Source organism: Cydia amplana, chromosome 11 (assembly GCF_948474715.1).
Source record: "Cydia amplana chromosome 11, ilCydAmpl1.1, whole genome shotgun sequence".
Taxonomy (NCBI): Eukaryota; Metazoa; Arthropoda; class Insecta; order Lepidoptera; family Tortricidae; genus Cydia; species Cydia amplana.
In genome coordinates this window covers 7,193,006-7,214,252 of record NC_086079.1, presented here as the reverse complement: position 1 = coordinate 7,214,252, position 21,247 = coordinate 7,193,006, and the positions used below count along the sequence as shown (strand labels likewise).

The 21,247-nt window shown below is 40.4% G+C and overlaps 4 protein-coding genes across 7 annotated transcripts; 2 read left to right on the top strand and 2 right to left on the bottom strand.

The window, feature by feature from the left end:
• Positions 1-1,183: 1,183 nt before the first annotated feature.
• LOC134652408 (nuclear receptor coactivator 5) lies at positions 1,184-10,156 on the bottom strand. Its single transcript, XM_063507590.1, has 8 exons — positions 10,066-10,156; positions 9,641-9,920; positions 9,061-9,194; positions 8,245-8,415; positions 6,017-6,143; positions 4,507-4,706; positions 3,074-3,246; positions 1,184-1,416 (listed from the first exon to the last, which is right to left on the bottom strand). The coding sequence occupies exons 1-8, from the start codon at positions 10,070-10,072 to the stop codon at positions 1,189-1,191; spliced, it is 1,320 nt and encodes a 439-aa protein (XP_063363660.1). The 5' UTR covers positions 10,073-10,156; the 3' UTR covers positions 1,184-1,188.
• Positions 10,157-11,012: 856 nt separating this feature from the next.
• On the top strand, positions 11,013-11,959 carry LOC134652407 (mpv17-like protein 2). The gene is made up of 2 exons (XM_063507588.1): positions 11,013-11,151; positions 11,300-11,959. The coding sequence occupies exon 2, from the start codon at positions 11,326-11,328 to the stop codon at positions 11,917-11,919; it is 594 nt and encodes a 197-aa protein (XP_063363658.1). The 5' UTR covers positions 11,013-11,151; positions 11,300-11,325; the 3' UTR covers positions 11,920-11,959.
• LOC134652405 (mpv17-like protein 2) lies at positions 11,023-13,316 on the top strand. 4 transcript variants are annotated; one of them, XM_063507585.1, is made up of 2 exons: positions 11,023-11,151; positions 12,454-13,316. In XM_063507585.1, exon 2 carries the CDS (start codon positions 12,464-12,466, stop codon positions 13,082-13,084), a length of 621 nt encoding a protein of 206 aa, XP_063363655.1. In that variant the 5' UTR covers positions 11,023-11,151; positions 12,454-12,463; the 3' UTR covers positions 13,085-13,316. The 4 variants fall into 4 exon arrangements, with proteins under 4 accessions (XP_063363655.1, XP_063363656.1, XP_063363654.1 ...); XM_063507586.1 differs by lacking the exon at positions 11,023-11,151 and adding an exon at positions 11,426-11,567; XM_063507584.1 differs by lacking the exon at positions 11,023-11,151 and adding an exon at positions 11,966-12,099.
• An 829-nt stretch (positions 13,317-14,145) lies between these two features.
• Positions 14,146-21,247, bottom strand: LOC134652404 (uncharacterized). The gene is made up of 10 exons (XM_063507583.1): positions 20,832-21,247; positions 20,030-20,202; positions 19,488-19,553; positions 19,195-19,335; positions 18,017-18,280; positions 17,361-17,505; positions 16,833-16,974; positions 16,217-16,415; positions 15,356-15,494; positions 14,146-14,549 (listed from the first exon to the last, which is right to left on the bottom strand). The coding sequence occupies exons 1-10, from the start codon at positions 21,081-21,083 to the stop codon at positions 14,190-14,192; spliced, it is 1,881 nt and encodes a 626-aa protein (XP_063363653.1). The 5' UTR covers positions 21,084-21,247; the 3' UTR covers positions 14,146-14,189.

The following is a 21,247-nucleotide window of genomic DNA, read 5'->3' as shown; positions in this document are numbered from 1 at the left end:
TGTAATAATATTAATTTCCGGCAGGGGAACAATTTATTCGTGAGAGAGTGTGACGCAATGCACATTGGACAGGTGGAATATCAACCTAACACAAAATGTAATGGAAGAAACCATATTTAAAATATTTTCCTAAAAATACTCTTGTTATATTCCTGTACGGTCACTTTTTATCATTTAAACAAAAATTCTAAGTCGCATAAATTAGCGCAAAATATTGTACTTCAGTCATAAATCTTTTTAAACTGCGCCCTTTTCCCCAAAGCACCTCCACATAGTAATCATAGACAACACTCAAAACTCGACAGCAAATGTACGAAAGTAGGTACCAACTTTTGTTAGTGAATTATGGACTACGTCTTTAAATGTGAGCTTAGGTGCTTTAGAGTAGCACGCAGTTTAATGGTTCATGTCTATACCTTGGCTTATTCAAAATTCGTTTACACAATATTACCTAAGTAATTTAATTTTACAAGCAGAAACGTCTGCGACCGATGCTATAAAGCTTAGAATAAATTTAAAAGTGGAAAAATTACTGTTTTGAGTGAGACTTGAACTGACAGCCTCTGGATCGATATTCGATATTTTTTATTTATTTTGCCGTGAGTTCAAGTCTCACCCAAGACAGTAATTTTTCCACTTTTAAATTTATTCTGGTGGCCTAGCGGCAAGAGCGTGCGACTTGCAATCCGGAGGTCGCGGGTTCGAACCCCGGCTCGTACCAATGAGTTTTTCGGAACTTATGTACGAAATATCATTTGATATTTACCAGTCGCTTTTCGGTGAAGGAAAACATCGTGAGGAAACCGGACTAATCCCAATACGGGCCTAGTTTACCCTCTGGGTTGGAAGGTCAGATGGCAGTCGCTTTCGTGAAAACTAGTGCCCGCGCCAATTACTGGGATTAGTTGCCAAGCGGACCCCAGGCTCCCATGAGCCGTGGCAAAATGCCGGGACAACGTGAGGAAGATGAAGATGACCTAAGTAGTAACTAAATCTACGTAAACTTCTGCAAGATAGAATCTAGCGCTTTCCTAACCGTAGGGTCGTTGGTTCTGAGGGGATGCGGGGGCTGGGGCCGGGGCGGCGGGGGCAGGCGTCACCTTGTCGTTGAGGATGCTGAGTTAGCAGTTTAACCGCTTAACCCCGGGTTAGTGGGATGGTGCAAGTGTGCATAAGTAGTCACTAAATCTACGTAAACTTCTGCAAGATAGAATCTAGCGCTTTCCTAACCGTAGGGTCGTTGAACAGCTTGTTCTGAGGGGATGCGGGGGCGGGGGCGGGGGCGGCGGGGGCAGGCGTCACCTTGTCGTTGAGGATGCTGAGGATGCGCTGCTGCAGGTCGGTCTCCGTCTTGTTGTTGGACGCCGACACGAGGGGCTCGCCTAGCTCGATCTTGACCTGTTGCTCTTTGCGTTCCTGTTGATAAAGTTAAATTATATGGTGAATAGGCTACATGACTAATTTTTTTTATGGTATCAATCGATCGAGTTTGATTTTAGGATCAAATGTCTATATGGGACCCATTGCATTAAAGTAACACAAAAGTCAGAAATTGTAGTCAAAGTCCGACAGTCGCACTTCACTCGCGAAACGCTCTATACAAAACGGCCAGAGGCCGTGACGTCATCGCCCATCTTGTAGTATGGACAAAACAAGAAAATTGCGTTTTTGTCGGTGAAATATTGCGTTTATGTATATAGTTGCTATACAATATTTTTTTGGATGAATTGTAAGGAATCGAATGGTACCCTTACTTTTATCGTTTTTGGAAGTTAAAAAAAACTTAAATTTTGAAACTTTCAGGTCCTGTAATTTTGTAATTTTTCAATATTTTATTTTAATATCCACATTATTGTGATAAATTGCTCGTTTGCTATCTATTTTACTAGATTTTGTTATAAAATTCAACATGTCTCATCCTATTGAGTGTAGTAACAAAAAAGTATTTAAGGATATACATTGGTCTCTTTTTTACTGTTACTTTTTTTAAGTATAAAGATGTGCCATGTTTAGAACAACGTTCAACGTTTGCGTTTATTTCGAGAAAAGTATCTCGTCAAGCATTCTTCAGAAGTCAAAAGTGAGTTTTAATCGTAGCAACTTTTGACTGCATCTACCAGACATTATGTCACTTTAGCAATCTAAAATTCTAAATCACCTGTAGCAATAAAGCGTTGAAGCGCCACAATAGAGTTCATAATTTCATAGGAACTATAGGAAGTTTGACGTTTGGAACCTTTGCCAAACTTTGTTGATGTAAACCTTAACAAACTCTAAAAGTTTAAACATCCGGAGACACCATCCCTCTCCTAATTATTGAAGGTACCGTATCAAAAGCAGGCGTGGCTCACTCCGCGATTTCGTCGCGTCGCTACAAGTACCTACAAGCTACAAGTACATGCGGCCCACACCAATTTTGGTGTCTAGCCATAGTAGTTGCCGCGCACCTGTACGGAATTGACGCCTGTTCGCGCTTGCGCCACCTAGCGGTCATATCTGTCGTAATAGACGCGTTTTGTTAGAGACTATCTTCTGTAGGTACCTAGTACTATTATTTATTCTGTGACAATAGTTATTTGTACAACAAGAGATCAAAGTTTGATATTTCTTCGAGTGCTTATTTTGAGTCCCGTGCAAGCGAAAGATTCTATAATAGATTCACGAGCGTAGCGAGTGAATCTAATTTAGAATCTTGAGCGTAGTAAGGGACTCAAAAGCGCACGAGATGTAAATAACTTTGATCTCGTGTAGTTCACAAAACTTCACCTCAGCAGTGAGAACATATTAGAGAACCCGAAAAATGTATTCCTTCTTCATCACTTACCTATTCACTCATGTTTTCTTAAGATATAACAACAATTAAGTTTTCACCTCAGCAGCTCAAACAAGGGTACTTTGCTACTTAAAACCAGTGAGCAAAATCGCATTTTGCTCACTGAGTGAGCAAAATCGCTTTTTGCTCATTTTGTCTCACTCAGTGAGCAAAATGCGATTTTGCTCACTGTTTTTAAGTAGCAAAGTACTCTTGTTCGAGCTGCTGAGGTGAAAAAGTAATTTGAACACTATTCCCAACCTGTAAGTACTCGATGACCTTCTCATACTGCATGACTGTTAAACTCCGTCCGTCGGCCAGCTGCCCTAGCAGCGCGTAAACGGCCTCGCGTCCGCTCGGCCCCCCACGCTGCACCTCCTGGAAGTTGCGCGATAGCAGTTGCAGGGAGTCCTCTAGCGGCATGTTGCGGTGTTCTGTAAGAAAAGGTAAGTTTGAGTATTTTACGCAAAGTTATAGAGAAATAAGTAAGCGTAGAGTGCTCACTCCATACATCCGTTTTTGGTAAGAAGACTGATGCATGTGGATCCAAGCATAAGCATCACCAAGTAAGCACACTATGCTTACTTATTTGTCTATGCTAAAGTGAATTTCATACTAGCCGATGGGCACTTCCTCCATTGGGATCAGGTCTCATTAATAACAGAATGTCACATACCCTGTGGCAACCCGTGCAGTATGGTGAGCGTGAGCGACCGATTCTCCTGGTTCTGCGGCATCACGAGGATCGCGTACAGGCAGCCGCGCGACGCTATGTTGCCGAGCACCTTGCCGATGGGCACTCCTCCATTGGGATCAGGTCTCATTAATAACAGAATTTCACATACCCTGTGGCAACCCGTGCAGTATGGTGAGCGTGAGCGACCGGTTCTCCTGGTTCTGCGGCATCACGAGGATCGCGTACAGGCAGCCGCGCGACGCTATGTTGCCGAGCACCTTGCCGATGGGCAGTTCCTCCATTGGGATCAGGTCTCATTAATAACAGAATGTCACATACCCTGTGGCAACCCGTGCAGTATGGTGAGCGTGAGCGAGCGGTTCTCCTGGTTCTGCGGCATCACGAGGATCGCGTACAGGCAGCCACGCGACGCTATGTTGTCAAGCACCTTGCCGATGGGCAGTTCCTCCATTGGGATCTGGTCTCATTAATAACAGAACGTCACATACCCTGTGGCAACCCGTGCAGTATGGTGAGCGTGAGCGAGCGGTTCTCCTGGTTCTGCGGCATCACGAGGATCGCGTACAGGCAGCCGCGCGACGCTATGTTGCCGAGCACCTTGCCGATGGGCACTCCTCCATTGGGATCAGGTCTCATTAATAACAGAATGTCACATACCCTGTGGCAACCCGTGCAGTATGGTGAGCGTGAGCGAGCGGTTCTCCTGGTTCTGCGGCATCACGAGGATCGCGTACAGGCAGCCGCGCGACGCTATGTTGCCGAGCACCTTGCCGATGGGCAGTTCCTCCATTGGGATCAGGTCTCATTAATAACAGAACGTCACATACCCTGTGGCAACCCGTGCAGTATGGTGAGCGTGAGCGAGCGGTTCTCCTGGTTCTGCGGCATCACGAGGATCGCGTACAGGCAGCCGCGCGACGCTATGTTGCCGAGCACCTTGCCGATGGGCAGTTCCTCCATTGGGATCAGGTCTCATTAATAACAGAACGTCACATACCCTGTGGCAACCCGTGCAGTATGGTGAGCGTGAGCGAGCGGTTCTCCTGGTTCTGCGGCATCACGAGGATCGCGTACAGGCAGCCGCGCGACGCTATGTTGCCAAGCACCTTGCCTATGGGCACGTCCTCCATAGGGAACAATAGGTCTACGACGATGCCAAGACGCTTCAGGCGACCTTCGATGTATTCCGCGTATTCACTGTAATACAACATTTTATTGAATACTAGCGACCCGCCCCGGCTTCGCACGGGTTAACAAATTATACATAAACCTTCCTCTTGAATCGCTCTATCTATTTAAAAACACCGCATCAAATCAGTTGCGTAGTTTTAAAGATCTAAGCATACATAGGGACAGACAGACAGCGGGAAGCGACTTTGTTACATACTATGTAGTGAAGGTTGTTTCATATGGTTTAGCCCTTTCAACGCCCCGCCTGTCGTATGCGGCGCGTCATTGGGAACCTTGTCGGGATGCACGAAAGTTGATATTGGGCTGTAGCCGTCCGCGTCAGTTGACGTTTTTGGCAAGAAAGGAAGAGTTAAGGTTTTTACTTGTTTAATTATACTATGGCAACGTACTGTAAAAATACTTTACCAAAATTAACAAATTCATTAAATTCAGGTGTGGAATTATTATGACGTTTCATAAGAAGTGGCTGATTTAACTAATTAATAAGCAAAGGTCTGTCCCGCAGATAAATGGAAAACCAACGTCTTAAATACAGAAATGGGCGAATAATCAAACGATGAGATTGGTAAGTGGTGAGTCATGATATGAAATGTCAGGATTTTTTAATGTTTGTAAATACAATTGACTACTTACCAACCGTCCATTTGGTCTAGCACATGATTGGAGCGGCAGTATCTCGAGACTACCCGTCTTTTTCTATCTGTAGGTATTAATTAAAGAAGGACGGGTAGACTATCTCGCGGCGAAATACTGTCGCGCCAATCATTCATATCTTCGTAGAAAAGCTGCTTGAGCCATGTACTCTTATAAACTGAAATAAATGTCATAATATATGCTAAGAAAAAGTGACCCAAGCCTCTAGTGCCCCAGGCTGGAATAGTGGGCCAGGGGGCGCCATAATCCTTCAGTATGAAGTGCATATACTTGGAAAAATTCGACCTATGCTGCTGTGGCCCGGTGGCCGAGTGGCAACAGGCACCTGCCGCGATAGCAGAGGACGCTGGTTCGATTCCAGCCTGGGGCACTAGAGGCTTGGGTCACTTTTTCTTAGTATATGACATTTAATTCAGTTTATAATTTATATATAGATGGTCAACCAAATCTTGTCAGTAGAAAAAGGCGCGAAATTCAAATTTTCTATGGGACAATATCGCACCTACATTTTTCAAATTTGCCGCCTTTTTCTACTGACAAGATCTGGTTGACCATCTATAGTAGTGTTTCTAATTGAAATAACAACAAATTAAAATATTTTCTGAAAATAATTTAATTTGTTCTAGTATGCATGTACTCCTAGTGTTATTAGTTTGACTTACGTGAGCGCTTTAGAGACGACGATGATCTCGCAGTCGTTGCGCTCGGTTACGGGCACGGGCCGCGGGTACTCGGGCGGCGGCGCGTACCGCTCGCGCGAGAACCCGCGCTGCTCGGCCCACTCGCCACCTTACAATTACATACGCATTATTATTATTAGGGAGACCGAGCTTTGCTCGGAAAACATGTAAAAACTCAAAAATGCGCGTTTTCCCAGAGATAAGACCTAGATAGATCGATTTATCGCCCCCGAAAACACCCATACATCAAATCGTTAGAGCCGTTTCCTAGATTCCCGAAATATATATATATATAAATAAATAAATAAACAAGAATTGCTCGTTTAAAGGTATTAGATTGTGAGCCTGTTGTGTACCACTGCTGGGCAAAGGCCTCCCCCCTCTTCTTCCATTCATCCCGGCTTTGAACTACATCTGGCCACACTCTCAAAAAGGAGTCCAAGTTATCCCGCCATCGCCGACGGCATATACTTCATTTAAAGCCCCGTCTCCATATCGCGCGGCAAACCATCGAACATTGGCTCGCTCGCTGCCGCGCGAGCCAATGTTCGATGGTTTGCCGCGCAATATGGAGACGAGGCTTAACACATTCAGTGCCAGCGCGAGCTACGCGCTACGAGCGTAGCTGATAACGCGGGAAAAACCGTATGTAGCGAAAAGCGCCTACGAACAGTGAACTCCCCTAGCGAGTCGCTAACAGTTAATGTGTTAACATACTTTTTTTTATTTCAGTGTGTTCCATAAAAAAAACGTTGATGAGTTAAGTTTTTGTTTAACAGAATGGATACAAATGTTACCATATTGCCCCAATGACTTACTGGTGTGTTTTATTTTTAAATTATTTTAAGATCCTAGATGACTAATAAGTCCTAAAAGGAATAGACTATAATTATTACTACGTCTACAGATCGACCGAGTCTACAGGCGCTGTTCGAGACGAGGAGCTTATTTGAACAAATGGTTTCATACTTATTTAAAAATATTTGTCTAAACAATTTAGTCGACATGCAAGAGCATTCCAAAACCAAATCACCAAATCTACTTACGAGTAACAAAACCTCTCTTTTTTTTTTTTGTAATTCAGTTTTAAAACAATTGTTATGGTTGTTATAAGATATTAGATAAAATAAGGTACCTATATTTATTGATAAAATTGTACAAATTTTAATACTGTAATAGGTACTCTTATATTTTAGTTTTATTATTTTTTTTTGTTGTATGCACGAATAGCTCTGTTTTACTCTGTAGAAAACAATTTGAATTAACATGATGTTAAAATATTTTCATTAAGGAAACTGTAAGTCTAGTTTTAAGAAAATTTCCAGTGTTATATATAACTATAAAAGACTGTTTGTTTCTTGAATAAATAAATAAAAAATAAAAAAAAATCTGTAGGTATATAAACGCTTCTGTGAAAACATATGGGATATATTATATGTCATTGTAGTTAAATGGTTCAATAACATTGTTATTGCATGATGCCATAGTCTAACATATAATTGGTCAAGCAAATCTTGTCAGTAGAAAAGGCGGCAAATTTGAATGACGTAGGCGCGAAAGGATATAATTCCATAGAAAATCTGAATTTCGCGCCTTTTTTTACTGACAAGATTTGCTTGACCAGCTATATCTCAAAATAATTCATTCTTTTTTTATTTTCTTCGACTTACCTCTTCTTACAAAATAACTGGCTAGAATAATAAAAAATTACAAATATATTGTTATCCTATTTATCAAGCAATTTGTAACAAAAAAAGTCAAGTGATTTGAAGCCTTCCGGAGCTTCAATGGTCCGAATGATTTTAATTAGGAAAAATTCAGAGAGGGTTATAGGTGCCGAACATTTTTTTTTTTGTTCTGGTTTGAACTGCCATCAGTCGGTAACGACTATAATCAGTTTTGCTGTATATAGTTATTAAACAATTTGGGTTTTGGAGACCATCGTCTCTCTTAACCACTGCTTTCTTATGGCACAATGTGCTTCCTTTTAAGTCTTTTTACTGTTTCTGTCTTGTCCAGTAATTTTGATGCCAGTGGATTAGGATGCCTTTCCAGGCGCTCAATGTAATTTTTAGTGAATCTTTTGATCTCTTCCTTTATGCTGGGCATATTGAGATAGTTGTGTACTTCATCGTTTCGAGTGAACCAGGGTGCACTGGCAATCACACAGGTGCCGAACATAGCCAGATTAAACACGATTAATAACTAACCCCTTCTCGGCCTCTCCTCCTCCCGGTCCCTGTAGGGCGCCCCGGCCGGGGCGCCGTGCCCGCGCCCCCGCCCCCGCCCGCGCCCCCGCGCCCCGGGCCCGCCCCGCCCGCGCCCGCCGCGGCTCTCTCCCCAACTCTGGTTGCTGTAGTTATTTTCTTCATAGTCGTCCTCTCTGTCTCTATAGTTGCCTGGAATATGATTTATTATATTTATTTGATGTCAAATAACTCATGGTCATCCACTATAGCAACAAGATTGTAGCTAGGTATAATGCCAGCTGTACACACTCGTCGAGAGCCTCTCGCTGAGAGTCTCGGCACTGGTCCGATCCAATCGGGGAAGCGCGAGACAAGACGAGGAAGTGTGAGACCAGAAAGGAACAGTATGTATACACTCGTTCTTGGCCTATATCGGGGTCTCTCGACGAGTGTGTACCACATAACCTCTTTTCAGATTGTAATGCAAGTGTATAATTGAATAAGAATAAGAATGATTTATTGCAGTACTGTGTACATTTGTCATGTAATCATGGTACAATTTGTTTCAACAGTTACCCATTTCGGGTATGCAATACTTAATTAACTTATGAACTAGACTAAAATAACATGCAATGATTTACATAGGTACCAATTAATTTTCAAAATATTCTTTCCGACTATAAAATGGTTTATCTAGTAGCCAGTTTTTCAACCTTACCCTGAATCGGTTACCTTCAAGTGCCTTAATATCAGCTGGAAGGTAATTAAACACTCGAGTAGCTGTTACAAATATGCTCTTTTTGTAAAAAAAATAATAATATTTGAACTTGCCTTGACCATGGCTCTGGTCACCTATGTAGTTGCCGTAGCTGTCGTAGGGCTCCTCTCCCCCATCATTGTCCGTTGCTAGGTTATCATTGAGGGCCACGGCTGGGGGAATCTCAGGTTCCACTATAACTACTTCAGTAGGCCTGGAAGACGAGTGAAGATAGAATACATGTACTTTTAGAATTTACAGTAGTATACACAGCCTATTGTGCCCTTTTAGAGTTATTACATAGCTTCATTAGTATGTATAAGAAATAGACATGCACACACGGATAGTTGTTTGGCCGGATACCAGACGTTCGGCCTGACCATCTGCTGAATATTCGGCTGGCGGAACTATACCTACATTTTGGTTTCTCAGGTGCGCATTGTGCAGGTTTTCTTCTCTAATAAAAAATAAAATTGCATAGCTGTAACATGGCTTCAGCCAATGTCATCACATAAATAATACGTTTCTTTTGCTTTGCTATAGGCAGGCAAGGACAACTACACAAGTTAAGGACATCTTACAAAATACGGCGTAACAAAATACTGAATACAATACCGAAAAGTCACTTACGTCAAAAGATCTCCGTCAATTACACCTTACCTTGCTTTATCCGGATTGGTTTGAGCAGTCCTAACATTAATATTCTTCCCCATAAAGATGCTCCCATCAGCACCAGCGATAGCTTGCTTTGCGCTGGCCTCTGTCTCGAACTGAACGAAACCAAAGTTCCGATTCACGACAATGCCGTTAATCTGCCCATACTGGATGAAGTGGTCGTACATATCGTCAACTGTTGCATTTTCGGGTATTCCTCCAACGTATATGCGAAGATGAGATGTAGACCTATCTTTCATAGCCTGTCTATCAAGAGTCAGTTTGTCTGCAAGAAAAAATGCATCGATTAAAGCGCATAGCCTCAGTTTTTACAGGATATGGTAAGCGGCTGTCTATGTGAAAGTACTCAATGTTAAGACAAATAGGAAATGTTTAATTGAGTACAACATACACCAGAACAAATTACTCACCCGCCATGGCTCCACGTATATCACTTTATTCATAAATTAGAAAGAAAAACAGCAAGCTGAATTAGGACGCACCGAATTACGATATCACTCAGTGTGTATGTAGATATTTGACAGTTCGTCGTGTGAGTTGCCAGCCTAGTTTAAAGCCTCATAAGCACGAGCGTTTTTCCAACGCGCGTTAAAAAAGCGTTTGAATGACACGAACGGATACATGTGTAAAAGTCTAAAAGTCTATTTTTTTTAGTCGGTAGACTGAAATGACAGTTCATAGTATGAACATAAAACGTCATTTCATACTATGAAATGTCATTTTAGTCTACCGAATAAAAAAATAGACTATGTATTCAAACGATGGCGTTGGCGCTTTTTAACAAGCGGTGTTGGATTTCGACTTTGAGTTATAGTCATTAATTTGAATTTAGCGTGCAGACAGATTCAAGCGCTTTTTTAACGCCCGTTGAAAAAGCGCTCGTATGTTGAGGCACTAAGGCTTCTACAAACTATAGTTGGTCAAACCAAATTGTCAGTAAATAGGAACAAAAAAACTATACTCATCCTTTTCTTTTGGGTGCTAGTACTAGTGTAAGACAAAGATAGTATGATTATCTCTGTCTATGTTTGAAATAAGACAGTCCTTTGACAAACTATAGTACAAACGTCGCCGATAATCACATGCGATTTAGTGAGTGAGTGAAAAGTTGGTGAGAAGGTCGGTGAGATAAGAAGTGCGACTGTGTGCACGTTTCCCCTCGTAAAAATGGTGGAATGATTTGTACGGTACAATCAAGTCAAATTGCGCAACGACATGCTCTATGTTCAATTAATTTTACTCGTTTTGGAACAGCTCTAACTAGACAACTTTTTGAATATGACAGTGACAGCTTTCACTTTGGCACTTTTGACAGACTCGTGACCATTGAGGTTAAGAATTTCCTAAATATGTTTTAATTATTATTTCTACGCAGTATTACTGTTATGTAACAGTAAATATTGCAACTACGCCAAGGACTTATGTTTCATCGTTACACGTGCACATTATTTTCACCCCAGCAACTGGCACAGGAAACTGGAGATTCCTTCAAAATCGTAAGTGTTTTTTTAAATATTTCACTTTTGTGCATTATTTAACTTTCACGAATGAATATAATTATTATCATAGCATGCACTTTGCAAATATTAAGATATTGTTGTAAAACAGTGACACCTATTAATATTTTTTCCTTATTTTTTCTAGGCACTCGATCGCCACCGCTCTGATGAATGGCGATTCGAAGGGCCTTTTCACATGCTTATAAATCCGTCAAGCAAGCTAAAAGAGCAGCATTCACTCGCAAGAACCTGTTTTACACCAATGTCTTAATATCAGTAGGAATCTCAACTATGGGTGACATGCTTGAACAAAGTTATGAAGTGTACAGTAGAAAGATTCCTGGGTACGATTTGCACCGCACCGCACAGATGGGCTTCTCAGGGGCCACCGCCGGTGTAATCTGCCATCACTGGTATAACATACTTGATAGAATTATTATCGGAAGATCTCTGGGTATGGTGATTAAGAAATTGATGCTAGACCAATTTGTTTGTTCACCAATTATAATCTTATCATTCTTTGCCACGGTTGCTATTTTTGAGAAGAATCCTTGGGAGAATTTCACTGATGAAGTCAGGGATAAGTTCTGGATTCTCTACAAAGCTGAATGGGTGGTGTGGCCTCCAGCACAAATAATTAATTTTTATTTTTTACCAACCAAGTACAGAGTACTGTATGATAACACAATTTCCCTTGGTTATGATATCTACACATCTAAAGTTAAGCATGACAAATCTTTGAAGAAAGAAAGAGATAAGGAATAAACTTTAACTCATGTTGAATATTTTTTATGCAGTGAATATTTAATAAATGAATGATTTTCAGCCCCAGTCCTTATTTACGTAGTTGTGGTTAGTTAGAAAATAGTTTAAAAAAGTGGCACAAAACCAAAGATGGAGTGAATTTTGCGATGGGTCTTTCTCAGAAATGCAGAAAAAGTATTTGTTAAGTATATTATTTAAGATTTTATTTCACTTTGGTAGTACCTAATTAGTCCATTTTCATCCACTTCAATTCATCCATCGTTGGCATACCCATGTTAATTAAACTTTTGTACATATTACTGCAGTTAATTTTAGTCATATTATGGTTGCGCTTATCATGATATGACAATACAGAACCTTACGCAAAAGCAACTTTCTGGTACAGCAGAGTGCATATCATTCCATGTCATGCATAAAAAGTGTGACGATAATACATATGCTGCTATCACCAAAACTTAAAATTGTTTTTATCATCCTCTCTTTTCTGTTTATGCTCTCAACTCAAGAAAAGAATGAGTGTATGTTTTTTTCCAGATTACCCAGAATGCAGTCAGTGACCATGGGCTTCAGAAGGCTGATGACAAATTTCCACGGCTATAGTCCCGTCACCAAGTTCAGAAGAGTAGTGAAAGTGGCGTTCAGTGATAAATATTTATTATACACAAATGTTACAATATCCTTAAGTCTATCAGCATTAGGTGATATTGCAGAACAGAGCTATGAACTATACTGTAAGGAATTAGAATGCTATGACGCGAAACGGACTTTACACATGGCATGTTCAGGAGTTGCTGTGGGTGTTTTGTGTCACCATTGGTACAAAGTTTTAGACAAATTTATCGTAGGAAAGACTTTTGATATGGTTGTTAAGAAACTGATACTTGATCAATTCATATTTTCGCCTATAATGATAGTAACTTTCTTTGGAAGTTTGGCGTTGTTTGAAGAGAATCCTTTAGAAAATTTTCAAGAGGAAGTTAAAAGTAAATTTGTTACTCTTTATCAAGCCGAGTGGGTTATATGGCCGCCCGCGCAGATCATTAATTTCTATTTCCTCCCCACTAGATACAGAGTATTGTACGACAATACGATATCATTAGGATATGACATATACACCTCACAAGTTAAACATAGTAAAGGAAAAAAAAATGTTTCTAGACAGTAATAGTAAAAAACCGGATTCATCTTGATGATTATCATCAATTTCTAGTACAATTTATATACTCAATTATTTAGTCAGTTTAAGTGTCAGTCGTTACGAAGTCTACTTGAGTAATTCGAAGTTACCTGCACTGAAAGCGATGCTGTGATAATCAACAAATAAATATGACAAAATACATATCTATTATTTATAATTTAACTCTTTGAACGCAAAGGACGCTTAAAGGCGTCGTGAGATTTCGAGCCTAACATCGCCGAGAACAGTTAGGTCAGTTTACAAATGTGCAAGTTGCGGAAAGTTTCCATAAAATTCTATAAATTCTCGGAAATTTCATGAAACTTTCACTAGGAAATATGGGAAATTTAAATTTAAAATTGGAAAGTTTCAATTCTCATACAAAAATGTAAGAAATTTTCCGAATTTTTCCTACGTTAAATTTCCGAAACATTTCGCAACTTTGGAAAGTTTCCTTAGGCACATCAGTAGGTCAGTTTATGTCATAAGCTCCGTCCGTCGGTGTGGTGGTGTATTGACTCATACTATGTGTATTGTGTAATGGCCCAACTCACGGCATCTTTAATAGTTCTCGACATAAAAGGGTTTTAAATGACATGCAATGTTTGTAAGTAGTAATTTTATTTGCGTTGTTTATTGTATGTATTAGGTAGGTATATGTCAATTATACATATTGTTATACAAGTTTTCGTTTTTTTACTACCTAATTTAATTATGTCAACGTCAAGAACGCGTAAAGTCGTCTAAATACTTTCGTTGTAATAATTAGTTACCAATAAGCATTGGGTCAAATCGACCCGATATCGCAGCAAACGTGCTGTCTTGTCTTAGACGCTATTGGGGTTTAAATCCTTTACGCCAATTTCCACATTTTGAAAAACTTCCAAAATCTTGATAGAAAAAAAATCTATTTAATCATGATCACAGAATTACATGGGGATGGGTTGAGAATTGCAACTTGTAGAGGACGACATCCGGACATACGAAGTCATTTGGCCTAAGTTAAAACGGAGACTTCGCTGACGCTTCGGTCAATAAGCAGGTACGTGTGTGAAAAGCGGATGTTCTTGCGTAGATGAAGAAAAATACAAGTTCAATTAGGAGTCAAGAACGGTTCTTCAGCCGACGAATTCCGTTGACTGGTTTTCAAATTATTCAACACGCTGCTGACAACAGAGTTCTCAAATATCCTTTCCGGCCAGGACTCCGACCGTCTGTTGTTTTCACAAATCACCGGCATGCGGCTAGACCGCGGGGTTCCTCGGTGGGACCGGAACGATCGTGTTCTATTGTCTCTTGTTCCTAGTAAGGAGGTTAGGAGCTTGTCGAGTGCGGCGATGTCTTCCTTTTTAGTGGGATGTTTGACGCTGGCGCGGGGTGATGCTATGCTGGAGCGGCGGCTGGAACGTAGGGAGACTGGTGTCCGAGACTGCATGCCGATTGTACGGAATACCTGGAGATAGTAAGTATATATATGAGTCACGCGTCCTACAATATTGTGGAGTAATTCTTAAGTACATGAAAAAAGAAGTGATAATAATATAATTACTTAATCCTCATTCTGAAATTCGACAAATGGGAATACACCGATGGTCCTACCGACTGCGCCAAATATGTACACATATTTGGCGCAGTCGGTAGGACCATCGGTGTATTCCCATTTGTCCCTGCCCCACATGGCCGCTGCCATGCTCGTCTCGGAATAAATGGGAATACACCGTAAGATCTCAGGTTTTTAATAGTAGAATCTCTGTCTCTTATCATAGCGTTTAACCCGGTTACATAACTCGTACAGACGAAGTGAATTCAGAATTTTCAAAGTAAAGTACCAGGAAGGATTTAACGTAATTTATTCTATGACTAGGTACTTAAAGCACTGGTGGCCTAGCGGTAAGAGCGTGCGACTTGCAATCCGGAGGTCGCGGGTTCAAACCCCAGCTCGTACCTATGAATTTTTCAGAACTTATACTGTACGAAATATCATTTGACATTTACCAGTCGCTTTTCGGTGAAGGAAAACATCGTGAGGAAACCGGCCTAATCCCAATAAGGCCTAGTTTACCCTCTGGGTTGAAAGGTCAGATGGCAGTCGCTTTCGTAAAAACTAGTGCCAATGCCAATTCTTGGGATTAGTTGCCAGGCTCCCATGAGTCGTGGCAAAATGCCGGGACAACGCGACAAAGATGATGACTATGACAACCTACTTACCTACTTCATTGTGAAGTAGGTACTTATAAAATTAAGTGCATTACAACATACCTCGTCAGCTATGTGGCTCTGGTAGCTCATCCGCTTTACTTTCCTGTAAGTCTCGTCATCAAGGGCTTCTTGTACCGCAGCTTCCAACTTGTCTTTAATATCCTCATCAGATCCCTGGTTAAGATCATCCAAAATGAATCTGTCGGAAAAAGATATAAATTATAAACCAAGGTTAGTGAGCCTAGATAAAATTTTTTCCTAATTGGCTGAACGGAGTAAAATGTCAAAATAGCATAGCAATGACATACAGGGTGTAATCTAAAACGTGATACAAGATAATCAAACCTGAATCTTTTCATGATTTTGAACAACTTTTACTATGGGGTCAACTTTGTAAATTAACAATAAAAAAAATCTTTGCCATACATTTTTGTCTACCTCTCATTGACCATTTCTAAGGAACAGCTCAATTTTTTTTTAATATTCCAAAATTGACCCCATAGTAAAAGTTGTTCAAAATCATGAAAAGATTCAGGTTTGATTATCTTGTATCACGTTTTAGATTACACCCTGTATTATCATATGAAAAAGTGAATCTCACTCTTGATAAAAACTAACTTGGGGGCTGTTCATAAATTACGTCATCGATTTTTGACCCCCCCCCCCCCCCTAAAATCATCCAAAAATCATGCTTCGAATGACCCCGTTTCTTCCTATGTCATGCTACCATCATCCGATGTCCAGACCCCCCCCCCCCCCTTAATTTAAAATGACGTAATTTATATCAATTTTATATGAATAACCCCTTGGGTCTTATTTACACCCAACCCGTATCTGTCGCAATCGATAAAAAATCTGCATAAATTATGTAAAGTAGGTCAAATTCCCAAGTTATAATCCTTGAATCAAATCGGTTCTTACTCAGCTCGCTCATCCTGTTCGGCTTCGTGCAAATTAGCCCTGTTTGCCTCCCTAGCCACTCTAATGTCTTGTTCCCAAAACCTCCTCAAATCCGGAGTGGAAGTGTACGGCGCGGCGACCTCCTTAATCTTCAAGAATATTATGGCCGTGATAAATATGCAGATTACGTTGACTATTGTAAGACAGCAGCTCACGATGCCTGAGTGATTTATTAAATTAAATTAACGAGATTAGGCCATTATCTAATTAAGACCAAGACATTTCGTCAAGAAGCTTATAAACAAAATGGAGATATCACGACAGAAAAGGACTACCAACTTCAAAACAGGAGGAGGTACTCAATTCGTTGGAATCTTATTTTCATATGGGATTATTTTGGCTAATATCTTTAGGGTCAACATCGGGCATGTGACCCAAGGTGTTTACAGATATCCATAGGCTGCGTAGACCGCTTTCCTTCAGGCAGGCTGTAAGTTTGTTTGCCAACAACGTGGCATTAAAAAAAGGGAACCGCGTTGCGTAAAAAGACAGCAGAGCATGTGGTTGTGGACTGGGTCTTTTCTACATGCGATTCCAGTTTGTTTTTAAGCTTCTTGGATAACTAAAGGATACTCACCGTTAACAGCGAATTCTATAGGCAGATAATCGTGGTATAAGGGTTCGTAAGATGAATTACCAGTGTAAGCTTCTCCTTTTATATGCGGTATTTTAACTCCTGGATACAACAGCCAGATGCAAGCCAAGGCCCAATATAATCCCTGAAAAGAAATTACTTAATATTACTTATACAGTAAATATTGTCTGTACCTACACGACACGACACGACATTTCAACGAGGATGCCCTAGAGGCCTAATCCCATTAATGAAGTTATTAGGTATACAGGCACAGAATAAAATATAATAGTACTAGGTACAGAAGATTCACTCTCGAACAAAACGCGTCTATTACGACAGATATGACCGCTAGGTGGCGCAACCGCGAGCAAGCGTCCGTTCCGTGGCGGTGCGCGGCACTACTACTGGGCACCAAAATTGGTCTGGGCCGCATGTACTTGTAGCTTGTAGCGACGCGACGAAATCGCGGAGTGAGCCACGCCAGTTACAGGCAAGATCTGTCTATAGACAGGTATGAGTTTCACTCACACAATTCACGACTGGTGGTAGCAGTGATGCCGAAATCGCAATGCCGATCAAAGGCCCAGCGCTCCCCTGTAGTAAGGCCAAAGCTACACCTGTGCCTGATGTTAAGGCCCAGAGCACGCCCATCCAAAGGGCACGTACGTTTCCTCTGAAATAAGTTATTAAATTGTGTAGGAATATAAGAGAACTACGTATAAGTGGAGACTTGGAGACCTTTGGTTTTGGCCGGTTTGGCTTTTAAGCGTGGTGGGGACCACGCACCGATTGTACAGTGGCTGTTTTACCTGGTGGAATATTATAGTAGATAGTAGTAAACCAAAAAATACAATACTCGCTAATTATTAGTAGCATGCTGTTGCAGAATGGAGTTCATATAGCAACATTTACAAATTTACTGGTTTCTATAGCAACTGTCTATGTTCTTCTTAAGACAATAATTATTAGCCGTTTCATTTCATATTTACTTTTGGATCTTTTATTCATAAAAATATATTACTTTACTCGACTCGGACCCTACAGCCTTAGTGTGCTATTAACATGTGGTCCTTCGAGCCGGATATTCCATTTAAATTGCTGGAAAACTTTCGTTTTGATGAGTGTAACAATTACCTATTTAGTTATTAGCCTTTTTAACTAGGCAAGGTACAGAACTTACTTACCTTGATTTCATCTCTTCAGTGGGCCAATCACCAAAACCCCAAGGCATTTCTGTAGTTCCCAAAATAAGTCCAAAAATAAAACCAAAAACCAGCGAGAAGAACATTCCCAAAACAAGACTTTCGAAGCCGCTTCTCACGAGACTTCTGTCGGCTATGATGGTTCCGAAAGTTATGGACATCACTGGGCCCATGAGGGGTGATACCAACATGGCTGCTACTATGTTGGAAGCATTGTTTTCTACCAGTCCGAGGGCAGCGAGGGAGCTGAGAGCAAAAAACAAAAGTAAATAAAATACATGGCGCTTCGTAGTCAACGGTTGATAAATATACCTCCTCGTGTACGAAATTCTCTGTAGGCAAATGTAGTCGTATTGCCTCTAGGTAGGTACTTATTATTCTTATTAAATAATTTAAGAGTGAAAACATTTATTTAGCAAGTAGAATTTTCTAATGAATGTTATGCAAACTTGCCTTAGTATTTTGTAAACTTGCCTTATACATTAATTCATAACTATCATTTTATGTACCTAATAAGTTGAAGTTAGGACGTTTTTAGGGTTCCGTAGCCAAATGGCAAAAAACGGAACCCTTATAGATTCGTCATGTCTGTCTGTCTGTCTGTCTGTCCGTCTGTCCGTCTGTCTGTCCGTCCGTATGTCACAGCCACTTTTTTCCGAAACTATAAGAACTATACTGTTGAAACTTGGTAAGTAGATGTATTCTGTGAACCGCATTAAGATTCTCATACAAAAATAGAAAAAAAAACAATAAATTTTGGGGGTTCCCCATACTTAGAAATGAAACTCAAAAAATTTTTTTCATCAAACCCATACGTAGGTATCTATGGATAGGTCTTCAAAAATGATATTGAGGTTTCTAATATCATTTTTTTCTAAACTGAATAGTTTGCGCGAGAGACACTTCCAAAGTGGTAATATGCGTGTCCCCCCCCCTGTAACTTCTAAAATAAGAGAATGATAAAACTAAAAAAATATATGATGTACATTACCATGCAAACTTCCACCGAAAATTGGTTTGAACGAAATCTAGTAAGTAGTTTTTTTTAATACGTCAAAATCCCCTAAATACGGAACCCTTCATGGGCGAGTCCGACTCGCACTTGACCGCTTTTTTTTCTATATGGTACCTATACCTAATCTAGGTACACTTAAACTTACTCAGCAGTGAGAATTAAAGTGAGATAGTCGAAGGATAGTTCGCCGCCTCCTCGAACGCCGTCAACCACTTGCTTCACAGTTAGCTTTGACCGAATTGACTCCACAAAACTGCGCCAACGCTTTGCTTCTTCCGATTTTCTTCTACAAATGATGTATTAAATGCACTTCATAAACAATTGAAATAACTACAGTGTCTAACGCAAAGTAGACTCGATTTAATTTAATCCCAGGTGATTGTCTACTCATCAAATCATAATATTGAGTACTAGGTAGGTACCTAAAATAGAACTCACATTATTGTGTCTTCGTCGTAATCCTCCTGTTCAACGGCTGAGTGTACAACACTGCATGGTAAAACGCTGGAAAACCAATCACATTTTTAGAATATCATCGAAAAATCAGATGTACCGAAAGATGTAGTACTTATTACCTACGTAAGAGAGAACTAGCAACTTGTTAGGAATTCCAAGAATAAACTTGTAATTTTGATTTGATTTTAGTTGTGTGTCAAGCACATTTTTTGTATATATGTATATGCTGGTTACATCTAGTACGTTTCGTGAGACTTTGCCCACTTCCAGCTTATTAACCTTTTGGACGCCAATGACCGATAGGTATATCCGCACCGTAGGTTCAACGTCGGTCACTAATCGGCATTAATCGGTCACAGACCACAGAGCAACATCGACCTACGTGCATATACATAAAGTTCAATTTCAGTTTTGATACTTCAATGATGTGGCGTCTGAGTGACAGCTTTTGTGTTTTACCTACACGGCGTGGAAAAGGTTAAACAGACCAAAGAAAAATAAATGGTCTTACCTACTAGTCTTACCTTACAACAGACTTCCATCGAACCCCAATCCCCAGCTGGGTCAGACAGTGCAGCATGGTTTCGCACTCATCTCCAGTGGGCAGTGGGAATATGACCTCGTAATAGTTTCCAGGTTTGTCGCTGACCCATACTACTTTGCTCACTTCAAGTTTGTTTAGCAACTCTTGCAATATCTGTCCTCCGGATAACAATGGAAGTAGCAATTTTAGAGTCCATCTAAGCTAACTTTGCACCGAATTAATAGAACAAAGTAAGGCTGTGTCATAATACTTAAATGTAATTACATATTTTCTTGACATAAGTAATTGATGTCAAAATTGTGACACTTTTATCGTATGCCATACAGAGTTAGCTTGGCCCAACACTAATTTTTAGTGCTTTGCCTTTGTTATAACACTTTTTGTAACGAAAATGATGGCATAAAAATATGTGCCGTTCCACGGGTAAAGGTTACCTACCCGTGGCGGTTAACCTTATGGCGGTTGGCGCTTACGCCATTATTAAACCGCTCCAATATTGCGGTTACTTCCGGTGGAACGTCACATATTAATTAATAATTTGTGTGATAGGAAGCGGTCACCCTAGCCCACTACATTGTCAGTTTTTATTTATTTTTTATTTTTTATTTATTTTATAAGTTGTATATATATAGTATATATAGTTATATATATAGTATAATATATATATAGTTGATATCACACATGCGTATTATGCATGCACCTAAAACTCACTTTTCTGATAAGCTACTGGAGCTCAGCTTCATAAATCGAAGGGTTTAATAAGCACACTAAAAATCACTTACGCTCTCCAACGTGAAAAATTTATCTTCCTCTTTAATGTTATCCAAAGTCGCGTTATACGCCTCATTGTAATACTGCTGCGTCAGCTGCACAGGGATACTTCTAGACTTCTTATTCCTCAACTCCACCTCCAGCTGATACGGCTTGAACGAAGACGGAGTCTGGATCGGGAAGTTCTTAGGTTTCCCGTATCTCAACACATGTTCGTAATTACTTGAGGGAATGCAAACAATAAATATGACTCCTGAAGGCATGGCTGCCTTGCGGTAAAGTGGCACGAGATAATGGTTGAAGATAATAAGTGGAAGGTAATTTAACCCTGATTAGACGTATTACTGTTGATATGTTAATTGGTGAACGGTTGATACTGCCACGGCCAAGTGCAATGAGCACAAACACTTAATGTACCTACACATCT